Here is a 13,911-nt window from a genome sequence, read left to right as displayed (position 1 = left end):
GCGTCTTATAATCCGAATATACGGATTATATACTGCAGGGTCCAGGAGAGGTGGGGGCAACTCTGGAGCGGAACTGGAGGCTGGTAGAGGCTGCAGGAGGCAGCAGCAGATCTCCTGCTCCCGCTCATATAATATGCACTGCCGCTGTCAATCACCGTGGTGCTGAAACTGCACCGCGGCGATGGGCTGGGGAAGGGGCGCACATATGTGCCTGCTTCCCCCCCTTTGATCGCACATGCAACCCCCCCTCCCCCCGTGTTAGATATGGCCCCCATGCTGCTGCCCATCCTAAAATAAAAAAGCTTTACTTACCACCTCCAGCGTGTCTCCCCGATCTCACTGCTGCCTCTGTGATCCGGCACGCAGAGATCATGTCACTCTGCTGTGCCGATCACATGACTTACACAGAGAACCAGGAAGTGCAGGAGCGCTCAGCAGCACGGAGGTAGACACAAGGGATTACAGCGCTGGAGAAGGTAAAGTGTTTATTTTACTATGGGCAGCAGCATGGGGGCCATATCAAACACAGGGGGACGTGTGCCATCCATAGGAGACCTGTGCCATCCATAGGAGACCTGTGCCATCCATAGGAGACCTGTGCCATCCGTAGGAGACCTGTGCCATCCGTAGGAGACCTGTGCCATCCGTAGGAGACTTGTGCCATCCGTAGGAGACTTGTGCCAGCAGTAGGAGACTTGTGCCAGCTGTAGGAGACTTGTGTCAGCTGTAGGAGACTTGTGCCAGCTGTAGGAGACTTGTGCCAGCTGTAGGAGACTTGTGCCAGCTGTAGGAGACTTGTGCCAGCAATATGGGTTGTGTGCCTGCTGTAGGAGACGTGTGCCAGCACAAGGGGGCTATATTCAATATAAGGGGGCCATATCCAGATTAAGGGGGCTAATTTTAGGATAGGGGGCTATAAGGGACATATACCCTATATGATTTGTTAGACGGACACTGGCATTATAAGATGGACCCCATTTAACATTTTAAAAAAAAATTCTCTTTTCCTTCACCAAATTTGGGGGTGCGTCTTATCAGGTGCGTCTTATAAAGCGGAAAAATACGGTTATTGAAAAAAAAAATGACTTGGGCTCTAACATATTTTTGATATTTTTACCAGTAAAGGTAAAGTAGACAGCTGATCGCGTGACTCACTTCAGTTGCTGCATAGAGCTCACAGGAGCGGCGGTGTTCTACTGCCGTTCCTGTCAGCTTCCGATGTAGCAGAGCTGAAAGTGTCGTCAGCCCTTGCGTGGATTACGTCGGACCTGGAGTTGTTTTTGAGGGGTTAATAAAGTGGTGAAAGAGGGTGTTTTTTGTCTTTCATTCCAAATAAAGGATTTGTTGGATGTGTGTGTTTTATTTTCTTTAACTTACAGGTTAATCATGGAAGGTATCTCGAGGAGACGTCTGCCATGATTAACCTAGGACTTAGTGGCAGCTATGGGCTGCTGCCATTAACTCCTTATTACCCCATTTGCCACCGCACCAGGGCAATTCGGGATGAGCCGGGTAAAGTCCCGGGACTGTCGCATCTAATGGATGCAGCAGTTCCGGGCGGCTGCTGGCTGATATTGTTAGGCTGGAGGGCTCCCCATAACATGGAGCTCCTAATCCTGAGAATACCAGCCTTCAGCCGTGTGGCTTAACCCTGGCTGGTATCCAAATTGAGGGGACCGCACAAAGTTAATTTATTTTTATTTTATTTTTTTACTGCTCGATATAGACACGCCCACCGACGGCTGTGATTGGTTGCCGTGAGACAGCTGTCACTCAGCGTGGGGGCGTGTCTGACTGCAACCAATCATAGGCGGCGGGGGAAGCGGGGAATTCGTGATGGATTAATGAGCGGTCGGCATTTTCAAAAGAGGAGAAGCCGCCACAGTGTGAACGCCGTGCAGCGCCGCGCCGGTGATCGTGGATCGGTGAGTATGAGAGAGGGGGTGGGAGGGAGAGACCGACCGACAGAGAGAAAGACGAAAGACCTGCCTTTATGTTTAAAAAAACATGCAGATCGCAACAATAATGCAGCGCAAACGCACAACTTCACATGTTGGCAGTGTTTTTCTACAACTCATTGATTTCAATGGGTGTAGAACGCAGCCAAAATGGCAAAAACAATTGACATGTTGCTTCTCCAAACGCAGAGATTTGACAAATTTTACGCACCTAAAACGCTGCGTTTTTAAAAGCATTGTGCGCACAAGAAAACCCTAATTTCCATAGACTATGCCTGGAAATCAAAACGCATGCAATTTGGCATGAAAATGCTGCGGAAACGCAGGACAAAAACGCAACATGCGCACACAGCCTTAATCCTACCTAGGAACAATCTCCTAAATATCTGGGTTGGGCTGTCTAAATTTGATTCTAGCATGACAAGTGTGGTAATCCTCCGTCTATTTTTTACTGTGACGTAAGCACGTTGGTTTTCAATCAGCACATGCCCCTCCCGGATATTGTTTTTTGGACGCATACATTTATCATCTCTGTGCTGAGTACTCGCATTGCATTGTTTGCTCCTGCCTCTGCACTAGAAGCAAAGTCTCCCGTAGCTGAACAAGGACCTGCAATGATGTATTGAAGAGGCGTGGCCAGAACAGCACAGTGCCCTGCCTCTTCATTACATCACTGCAGGTCCTGGAGACTTTGGTCCTGCCTCTGCACTAGAAACAAACTGAAAGCTAGGTGAGCATCACATCTGTAAAATTAAAACAATAAATATAGTATATAGATGCATTACTGTACACCTGGATGGGGTTGGATTATAATTCCATGATGGGGGCCATATATACCTGGAAGGGGCCCAGAATGGGGGATATGAGTACAGAATTTGGGGATATTATTACCTCCATAACAGTGTCAGCAGCAGACCCACCCCCCCCATAAGTGTCGTGACCCCATTTTTTTACTTTTTTTTTTCCTATTTTTTTTCTTTCTCTAAAACAAGGGTGCGTCTTTATAGTCCAGTGCGTATTATAATCCGAAAAATACGGTAGGTAGCCATATGGATACAAATGTCAATGCCCATTCATATAGCGTGAACAAGGATTATAGCAATGGCTGAAAATGCATGCTGCTACTACGTGCAGTAACAAACCGTGCAATGCTGTGTGAAGTGCACTCAGTGTCTGTGAATAGTGTTATGCCCTATGTGTTTTTTCAATAATTGTTTTTTGCTGCCCTGATTCATCAGGGGCATGTGGGCAGCATGTGATATGAACTAAATAGTTAATGTAAACGGCATATGATATGATGAAACGCCGAAATAATAGCTGCTATCTAGACTTTTTTTTTTTTTTTCTTCCAAGGAGATTATTTTATCTTCCATCTACCAAAACCTGTTAAATAAGAAAGCGTTCCACCCTTAAGACGTGCACTGAATAAACATCGTATTTTAAAAACAAATTGTCAAAAAGATGAATTTCTTCAATATTGCTGAGCGAATGATAGGAGGAAGGTCTGAAAGGGTCGACATGTTCATTTACATTAAGATCGTCATTCATTTAATAGACAGTTTCGACTCGCTGGTTGCGCTGCTGATGCACACATAAGGATCGGCAATAGATCATTCTGTGCTCAGACTCAGTATTTTTAGCAGCATAAATTCTGTTTACACAGAAGTATGTGGTGTTGAGAAAATATATATATATATATATATATATATATATATATTCTCAACACCACATACTTCTGTGTAAACAGAATGTACGCTGCTAAAAATATATAATATAATATATATATAAATACATATATATATACATATATATATTTTAAATATATATATATATATATATATATATATATATATATATATATATATATATATATATATATATGTATATATTATATATATATTTATAATATTTTTTAGGCAGGCATAATCAATTAAACTTGACAAGCAAGAATTTTGTTTGTTTGTTCAAGGTGTGATTGGCAACTTGTTTACACTGCTCGATTACTGGTTGGCAAGCATTTCCAAGAATGCAGGTTCCCGATAATTGGATGGTGTAAATCCATTAATATCGCATTCAGCCAACAGTCTGTGCCCCTGATTCTCCCACACCCCGATTTTCTCCCACCTTGATTCTCCCCCACAACTATTTTGGGGAAGATAAGGATCTGGCAGGTCCGATTTCAATGTCTGGTAGCGACTCTTATAGAGAACATAGGAGGATTTGCAGAGCCAGCGCACCTGTTATAAGATAGTCTGAGAAGAGATTTGGTGGATGAATGATCCAAACCATTGTTCAGCCGACCACTATCTAGTGCATGGGTGGCTCAGGCCATCTTGATTGAAAGAGCCATCTATCAAGCGGTCTATCATTTGAAGTGAGAGGACTAGTACCTCCATTGAGTAAATTGGCATGGCTGCTCACTTGTGCTTGATCCCCTTTTTTAAACATTATAGACTGCTTTTGGTCTTTCCTTCTTACAGAAAAATGATGCATTTGTGTGGCTATCTGTCCGGGTAGATAGATGTTTGAGTATCTATGCCGGTCTGATTATTTGAAATGCAGAAGTGGGAAATTGCCCCTCCCCAACCTATTTACTCTTCTTGTCTGTGTCAGTTAGGTCGTGAAGTTATCCACCTGCAAAGCTGTCAGTTTTCAGGAAAAAAAAATTACTGTTTTAAGAATTTTTTTTTCATCCATATTTATATACATATATCTATATATTTATTTTTTTTCCTAGGGATTACACAGTGCAAGTGTTCCTGGCATCTTGGCTTTGGACCTGTGTCCAACAGATACAAACAAAACCCTTACAGGTGAGGAATTCATTATTCTTAGGCCTCGGTTCCACTTGAGATTAACACAGACTAGTACAATCCCATAAATCATCGGATTGTACTTGCACCAGTGTTAAACAATGGGGCAGTGTCCATCTACTATTTTTTTTTTTTTTTTTTTCTCATGCCGGATCGGCATGAGAAAAGAATCTCAGCCTGCAACGTTTGGCAGAGAGTCTCGCATCCAAATCTATGGGTGTGGTGAAACATCGCACTGCACTCGGATGTCTTCAGAGTGCAGTGCAATATATGCAGAGACTGGCATGGAGAAGAGTGAGAAAGCGCTCCCATCTCTTCGCACCTGTGATCCAATCACTTAATCAGATCACAGTTGCATGACCCTTGGCTCATGCTCGCAGTTAAGCCTGAGCCAAGGGTTATTAGCATGTCACATCGGATGCCATAAGAACTGAGGCTTAAGACCATAAATACATACTGCTTTGTTCCTTTTTCTAAGAAGCATTGATTTTAAGAGAGAATACCTCTGTATTAACGTGATGAAACTTGTGAAAAATCCCATCCCCCTTTTACTGAGTAAGATAATGTGGACCATGAAAGTTGGCATGATTTGACACTTGGAAAAGCAAAATTATAGACTTGCCACAAAGTGTGTGCCCTTTTCTGGCTTTCCTATTAATAAAATCAAGACACGGCATTCTTTTTTGTGGTTGCTCGGATAGAATTCCACTCCTTTAAATAAGTATCAAAATAGCACTGATATATGATCCTGACTAACTAAAAATGCTTAGGCCTTTTCTCGTTGGTGCCATTGTAGGACACAGGACTATGAGCTAAGGCAGGGGTCCCCAACATGTGGCTCACGGGCCCATGATTTGTGGCTCGTGGCTGTCTGCCAGTTTGGTGCATTTACACCAGGTGTTGCAAACAGCATGAAGAGCAGGTCTCCAGATGATGACATTTGTGTGTTGCCCCACAAGAAGAGCAGATCCGAATGGAGGTCAGAACTACTGAATATTGGTATAATGCCTCGGTGTGGGGATTTCTATTCATTATACTGGTATAGCAGGCTCTAGGTATCACTACTGTGAGGGGTGGGAGGTAAATGTGGCTTGCGACTCACTGAGTTTAATGTGGCTCTCAAGGTCTGAAAGGTTGGGGACCACTGAGCGCTGCCTCCAAGTAACTGCCATCTAGAAGTAGATGAGTACTTGCTTCTCCCACTACCTAAATCCTTCATAAAGCTAATCTGCTTTAGCTTAGTTGTCAAAGAAGGCAGACTTACTTGCATGCTTTGCAGATACATCTTTCATTTTTTTTTTTTTTGCTTTCCTTTTGGGATGGATAGACGGGGCTAAGTAATCACCTTATTACCTTACAGGACAGAAAACAGTGTGGCGTAACCCGACTGTTACCAGACCTACCTCTATAAGAAAGGGAGGCATGGCCAAGTTGTACTCCGCTGTAGCCCACTTAGGCTGCTTTCACACTACGTTTTTTTAACATGCGTCATGAACGTTTTTTTGCTGCAAAAGCGGATCCTGCTTTTACAGCAAAAAAACGCATGCAAACGCGTTATTTTGCAGGATCCTGTCACTTTAAGTTTATGGGCGGGCATTGGAGTCATGTGATCGGTAGTCAGTGGAACTGAACGTGATAGACTGGGAGCCGACATCTGACAGCTGTGGAGGCTCGTAACCAAGGTAAACATCGGGTAACTTGCTTGGATACCCGATATTTACATTGGTTACGAGCGTCTGCAGCTGCTAGGAGCCGGTTCCCTGCACACGTAACAAAGATAAACATCGGGTAACTAAGCCCGCGGTTACCCGATGTTTACCTTGGTTACGAGCGTCCTCTGCTTTCAGGCGGGGTAGAGTGGAGAGAGGGAGGGGGCGATAGGGAGGTGGAGAGAGGGACTGATCACCCGAGTTTGGTTTCTGGGCATGCTCAGTAGAGCAAGCAGGATCCTGTCTATCAGCATACCAGCGTTCACATGCGTTTGCATGCTGTTTAGTCAGGATCCAGCAATTTGCAGTATTTGGACGCAGCTCAAAAACGCTACAAGTAGCGTTTTTGAAAAAAGTTAAAAAACTGCAAGTCGCTGGATCCTTACTATAACGCACGCAAACGCAGGTGAACGCATGTTAACGCGAGTCCATTACAAATGCATTGACATGAAAACGCATTTGCACTGGATCCATTTTTGCGTTAAAAAAAACCGTTCATGACGGATGTTAAAAAAAACGTAGTGTGAAAGCAGCCTTATTGTATAGTCACCTAATATTCCAGACTTCCTGTTGGTGCCGTCTTCCCTTCCAAAGGAAAATGCACCAAAGAGTTGTCTCTGCTGGACAAGGGAGAGGCACATCAGATGTTTCTATGTGAGAAATCTTTTCATAGGAGCGTTAAAAACAATTACTTGCATTTCAGGGGTTTTTTTTACGTCTTGACTTAATTGTAGTTTGCTTGTAATCTGCTCCTTTTCAGGCTATAATATGGTGCCAACTTCCCCTGCTCTATTACCCAGATAAGTGAACTTCGCACACTGCCTCATCGTAACTAGATCTACAGTGATCAGGTACATGTAGGGAGGCGCCCTTCTTCATCCACAATGTTTTGGGTTGCTCGCCAGTGTGCCCAGCTATGTTTTTACACATTTTAGACCAAGCGATGGGGTATTGGAGTGCACCAAGCCACCCTCCCTGCATGGTGGTGGGTACTTTCATATTTACCACCATCTACGGTCTCTAACTAACTAACTTACGGGCAGGGACCTCTCTCCTCCTGTACCTGTCTGTGTCTTGTATTGTTTATGAATATTATACTTGTCTCTAATATGTATACCTCTTTCACATGTAAAGCGCCATGGAATTTATGGCACTATAATAATAAAAATAATAACTAGGCTAGTAGCTTGCAGGCTGGAGATAACCTAGCACTTGGGGATCAAATCCGGGGGAGGTCCGACGTTGATTGCCAATTTTCTGTGTCCTCAATGATTCCAGAGGTCTTGTGACTCCATATCATTAGGAATCTTTGTTTTAGCACTCTCTTCTTTCCTCAACAAGCTTTTTCCCAGCAGTCTCTTCTCTCTGGAGCCTTCTCTAGCAGCCTGCTGTCCCTGTGAACTTTTGCAGTTTTGTCTGTCCGTGTAGGCTCTGGCATTGACTTTCATGTTTGACTTACCCACTTAACTTGCCCTTCTTACGGTCCTGCACTACTAGCCAATAATTAGTTTCCCCACACTTTAGTCAGGTTTGCATTACCATATCAGAATCTAGACTGGGAAAGGCAAAAGTACATAATTTCTCAGACTTCAACTGTAGTATGATGTTAGCGTTAGTGCAGATAGGTTCTGAATGACCAAACTGTATAGATCCTAGTTGGATTGTGTGCAGATCCTTTCATCCATTCCCTTCTACTTACACCCCATGGGGTGCAGGTATTTTACCTAGCATCATCAGTATCAGACTTGTCTGGAATCTAAGGCAGTTTTGGAGGGAGTTGATAGATATATACAGACTCCAAATTAAAAAAAATAAATACATACTAATCTATCATTAATTTTCAAACAAAATTAAATGGTAAAATTAACTTCCGTTTGGTCTTTGAGATACTGCAGTCATTCCCTTTTTAAAGGGACCCAATCACCAGGATTTTTGTATATAACCTAAAACTACTGCTAAGTTGGCACCATCAGGCTGATTCTATACATACCATTAGTGGTCACCTCGGATGTTTAGGCTTTCAAATCCAAAAAAGTAAAGTTTATAAAATTAGGTGCTTGTTAAGTGACACCAGCAAAGGAACAGATAATATATTCATAGTTTCATCCCCATCCCCCTGTTAGAATTAGCATAAGTACTATACAAATGGTTCACTTTGTCTCTAGCAGGACCTGGGTGATTTCATATCCTTGTGACCAGAAGGGGCGGGGCCACGTAGTGCAAGAGACAAAGTGAATCGTTTGTGTAATACTTACGCTAATTCTAACAGGGGGAGGGGATAACTATGAATATATTATCGCTCCTTTGCTGCTGTCACTCAACAAGCAGCTAATTTTATACACTTTCCTTTTTTGGATTTGAAAGCCTAAATATCAGAGCTGACCACTACAGGTATGTATAGAATCAGCCTGATAGTGCCAGTATAGCACTGGCTTTAGCTTATATACGAAAATCCTGGTGATTGGTTCCCTGTAAGCTTTTCTTCAAAATCTCTTTAAAGGGGATATGTCACATCCTTTTTCAGTATTAAGCTACCCCCAATGTCTTGTTAGTGATGCAATATGCTAACCTGGCTTTGTCAAACACAAGTTCCTCTTTTTAAAAAAAACAAAATCCAAACAAACACTGTTTCTGACCAGGCTAACTATTTTGTGTGACATATGGATGTGCCAAGTGATGTGGTACACCATAACTAGCTCCTGCCTACTAATGTAGGAACCTCTATATGCACAAAGCAACCAAATCTCGACAGAATTCTGAACTTATTGTCTGGTACAGGAGGTTCCAAACTTCCAAACTGTATAAATACGGAACAGCCTCATTATTAGAAATCCTCCAATAAAATGCCCATATCACTAGTATAAAAATATAGGTAATATAAGTGCAAGGAAAAGTTTTGTAGTAAGACAGTTGTAATAAGAGTCAAACTAAGTTAAATGGGGAAAAAAAGTTTGAGAGTCATCAAGTCCTGGAAAGTTGTCAAATAATCAGACTTTTCAAGAACATTTGTTGGGTCCACAATCTTTGTCTGCACAATAGTAGTTTGGTATGCGAGTGATCAAGTCCTGGAATCGTGAAATAGAGTAAAATATGTTTCTCTATCGCCTTATTGGGGACGCAGGAAACCATGGGCATATGCTGCGGCCACTAGGCAAAAATAAAACGTTAACTCCTCCTCAGCTGTATATACCCACCTACTGGCAGGAAGTTATTCAGTTTTTGCTTAGTGTTAGCAGGAGGTGGACAGAGGGCTTTTTTCTTCAGCCCCGCTTTTTCCACAATCTCCTTTTTTTTCCACTAATATTTCTATTTTTTCCATTTCATTTTGTAAGGGCACAGAGTGTAATGAGTCACTCTGTCTTCTCACAGAGAGACCGAGAGCACAAGATGAAAACAGTCAGACTGTTACTCTGGTCTGGAAGGCAGGTTCATTAACCCTAACTGGTCGGCGCTTAGGGTTCAGATGAGGACGTACATAGATCCTAGCCATCATTCTCCCAGCCATCTTGCCCACCACAGTGACTTGTGGCTATTAGACAGTAGAGGACAAATAAGGAAGTGCAACAGAGAAACAGCCCGGATACCTATAACACTGTGAAGACAAGGTAAGAACTCTGTTCCTGGCCTTCCATTCCTCCCGATTTCAACCTGGGTATAGGGGCTCCTGGGCAACACACCCACCACTCACCTCTCACAGAGCATATCCTCCGGCCTTTTCTCCCATGCTATGCTCGTGCACCACCGCAGTAGAACGCAGCACACACACAGGCTGGGGCTTGTGCCCTCCCACGCAGCCATCTTACTAAACGTGTCGCTCTGTTCCGCAGAGCAGACACACAGCCTGGATAAGACTCACTTTAGCAGCCATCTTGGCCAGCGCGTATCTCGTCATTCCTCAGTGCATTTCTCAGTGCAGAAGAGGCTAGTCACGCCTCCTTTGCAAGGCCTGCCTCCGTCCTGCCTTTCCTGTGGTTCATAGGAGTGCAGCCCAATGACAGAGAGCCGCCACAGATCCACACAATAGAACCGCCCAGTGATTTAATCTCACTTGCTCAGCTCAATGCCTATCATTTCCCGCGTGGTTCTCATCAATGGCACACGTGGGACAGGCACTGCAGCAGCATCCATCGTCTGAATCTGGGTAGGATCTGCTACACTAGCGACACTCGGCTTCTTCACATTATACCTACTTTCTGCACTCGCTGTATCTCTTCTCACTATATCTAGTACGAGAGAAGATGGGCCTCTCCAATCAGCCAGAGTTTCCAACTATGCCTGCTCAGCCTGCAAAGCCAGGTTTCCATCTATCCAGGCCACATCCCTATGTCCCCCTGTGAGTGATTAAGTCCTGGAAAGTTGTCAAATAATCAGCCACATAGGTGCCCCCCGCCAATAGACAAATCCAGGGTGGGTCCTCTACTCCAGAGGGGGCCTTAACTATCACAGTCTATAGCCGACCTAACCAGAGTATCGCAGACCCTGGTTACGGTTATGCAAAAGTTACCTCTACAAAACACCAGTCCCGGAGCACTGATCTCCACTTAGGGTGAATCAAGGTTGCCGGATGGCCCCTCTCAATGTGGTAGATCACGAACAGGTTCTAGGAAACTAACCTGTATCGCCTCACCCTCTCCATCTACTTTCTCAGAGGGGCCATCAGCCAGAGCGGAAATGCGTACATTGCAAGAATCAGAGTTCAGTCATGAATCAGATTCAGAGTAAGAGTCATACTCTGACTGAGATCAGTCCACAAAGATGAGAGATCTGGTCGATAGTCTAGTTCAGGCTGTTAAGCAAACATTAAACTCACAGAGACTAAGGCGGGCTTTGCACGTTGCGACATCGCAAGCCGATGCTGCGATGTCGCACACGATAGTCCCCGCCCCTGTCGCAGCAGCGATATCCTTGTGATAGCTGCCGTAGCGAACATTATCGCTACGGCAGCTTCACATGGACTCACCTGTCCTGCGACCGTCGCTCTGGCCGGCGACCCGCCTCCTTATTAAGGGGGTGGGTCGTGCGGCGTCACTGCGACGTCACACGGCAGGCGGCCAATAGGGGCGGAGATGAGCGGGATGTAAATATCCCGCCCACCTCCTTCCTTCCGCATATCCTACGGAAGGCGCGGTGACGCCGGTAGGAGATGTTCCTCGCTCCTGCGACTTCACACACAGCAATGTGTGCTGCCGCAGGAGCGAGGAACAACATCGGACCGTCGCGTCAGCGTAATTATGGATTACGCCGACGCTGCACTGATGATACGATTACGACGCTTTTGCGCTCGTTAATCGTATCATCGAGCTTTTACACACTACGATGTCGCATGCGATGCCGGAAGTACGTCATTTTCAATTTGACCCCACCGACATCGCACCTGCGATGTCGTAGTGTGCAAAGCCCGCCTTAGGCTGCTTTCACACATCCGGTTTTTCCTGTGCGGCGCTTTGCAGAAGAAACGCAACCGGGGTTTTTTTGCCGCCAATTGCGTTTTTTTTTTGCGTAGACTTACATTAGTGCTGTATTGTGCTGCATGGGCTTGCGTTCCATCCGTTTTTTGCCGCATGCGGCAGATTTAGCCGATGCGGCGGCCGGATGGAATGATGCCTGGCACGTTTTTTTGTCCGGCAAAAAAAAACCGCATCGCGCCACATCCGGCCGATGCAGCGCAATTTGCAGTGCATGCCTATGGATGCCGCATGCAGCGTCCTACGGCAAACACCGCATCCGGCCGCCGCATGCGGTTTTTTTCTGCTGCGCATGCTCAGTAGCCTGCTGCAACCCGCAAAAACCAGACGGGCCGCATGTAAAAAAAACGTATGCAAAGGATGCGGTTTTGTCGCCGCATCCGTTGCATAGGTTTTAGAGCAGGATTGGCCGTCTCTGCTAAAACCGGAGGTGTGAAAGCAGCCTAATCTACCTCAGGAAATGCAGTCTATTTCCTTCAGAAAAAACAAAAGAACACCAATGAACTTCTCGGATCACAAGGAATTCCAGGAGTCAGTAGATAGGGAATGGGGATAACCTGACAGACTATTAAAACAAAGAGGGCACATGGACATCCTGTATCCCTTCGCTTCAGAGATTTTAAAAAAGTGGACCAAATCGTCTTCCGTTGACCCTCCAGTGTCTCATCTCTCCGCTGCTACCATCCTCCCTTTATCAGACGGAGCTACTTTCAAAGAACCCACTGATAGACAAGTGGAAACTTTAGCCAAATCCGCCTTTGAGCATCAGGAACAGTTTTAGGACCAGCCTTCGCATCTGCTTGAGTCTTCGCATGGTCAAAACACCTCCACGATGGCATAAATAGCGGAGCTTCACCAGAATTCCCCAACCTCGCCAGCCAGCTTATGCAGGAAAATTTGTACTATCAGCTTCCCTTGATATCGCTAGCTGCTCTGCCTTAGCAGCAGCTAACATGGTAGCTATTCACAGAGTCCTATGGCTGAAAGCCTGGAAAGTAGACGCCTCATATAAGAAAACCATCACCAGTCTACCCTTCCTCGGAGGCTGACTGTTCGGAGACCGACTAGACCACTTAATCGCCAAGGCCACAGGTGGGAAAAGTACTTTTCTTCCTCAACAAAGATCAAGACCATCTTCCATTTCACTAGCGGATATTCGGGGCTTCTTGCCTCCGGGCCCCTTGGGGGATTGGAGGGCTATGCAGATGAGGCACTACATGCACTCCCTCCCTCACTTCAGTCGATATGCCGGACCTCCTACGGGATTTGAAAAGTTGTGCCTGGGAGAGGGAGTTTTGCGGCACTCTCTATCCTTGGTATACAACATGTTATCAGATCCGGGGGATTTGCCCCCCCCCGGCCTACCTTTTGCAGTGGGAGAAGGACCTGGGGATTAGCCTATCCGACTCACAAAGAAACAACATCCTCCAGCTAGCACATAGAACTTCGATCAGTTCCAGACTGTTGGAAGCTAATTACAAATTGTTGGCCAGGTGGTACAGGGTCCCGACCAGACTACATAGAATGTTTCCCTCAGTTGACCCGGTTTGTTGGAGATGCGGTCAGGGGGAGGGTGATTTTGTGCACATTTTTTGGTCTTGCCCTTCTCTGCAGCGGTTTTGGTCAGAAGTGGGGGAGGTAATCAGACGAGTGACCGGTACTACTGAAAAAATGGGTCCGGAGCTATTCATTCTACAGCTATCCGAACTCCCGGTCTCTAAATATAGGAGATCTTTGCTTAGATTTCTGGTCATGTCTGCCAGGTCTTGCATTCCGCTTGGTTGGAAGTCTAATACCCCCCCCACGGTGACACAGTGGGTTTCGCGGATTAACGATCTGATGTATATGGAGGATTTGACATCCTCTATTAATGATCGCCAGGAAGATTTTTATAGGACATGGTTCCCATGGATGGAGTTCACCTACTCGGTGGAGTACGCGGACTTGTTCTCTGAACCTCAGGATT

At 45.2% G+C, this 13,911-nt stretch overlaps 1 protein-coding gene across 1 annotated transcript in view; it reads left to right on the top strand.

Annotated features, from left to right (window-relative positions):
• Positions 1-13,911, top strand: part of PRPF19 (pre-mRNA processing factor 19) — a 188,489-nt gene that overhangs the window by 106,776 nt on the left and 67,802 nt on the right. Inside the window, exon 9 of the mRNA XM_075347335.1 lies at positions 4,696-4,771. Coding sequence (XP_075203450.1) covers positions 4,696-4,771 — 76 coding nt within the window. The remainder of the gene's footprint in view (positions 1-4,695; positions 4,772-13,911) is intronic.

Source organism: Anomaloglossus baeobatrachus, chromosome 5, assembly GCF_048569485.1.
Source record: "Anomaloglossus baeobatrachus isolate aAnoBae1 chromosome 5, aAnoBae1.hap1, whole genome shotgun sequence".
NCBI classification, from domain to species: Eukaryota; Metazoa; Chordata; class Amphibia; order Anura; family Aromobatidae; genus Anomaloglossus; species Anomaloglossus baeobatrachus.
The sequence above is the reverse complement of the archived record's forward strand: the minus strand, read 5'-3'. Positions and strand labels throughout refer to the sequence as shown.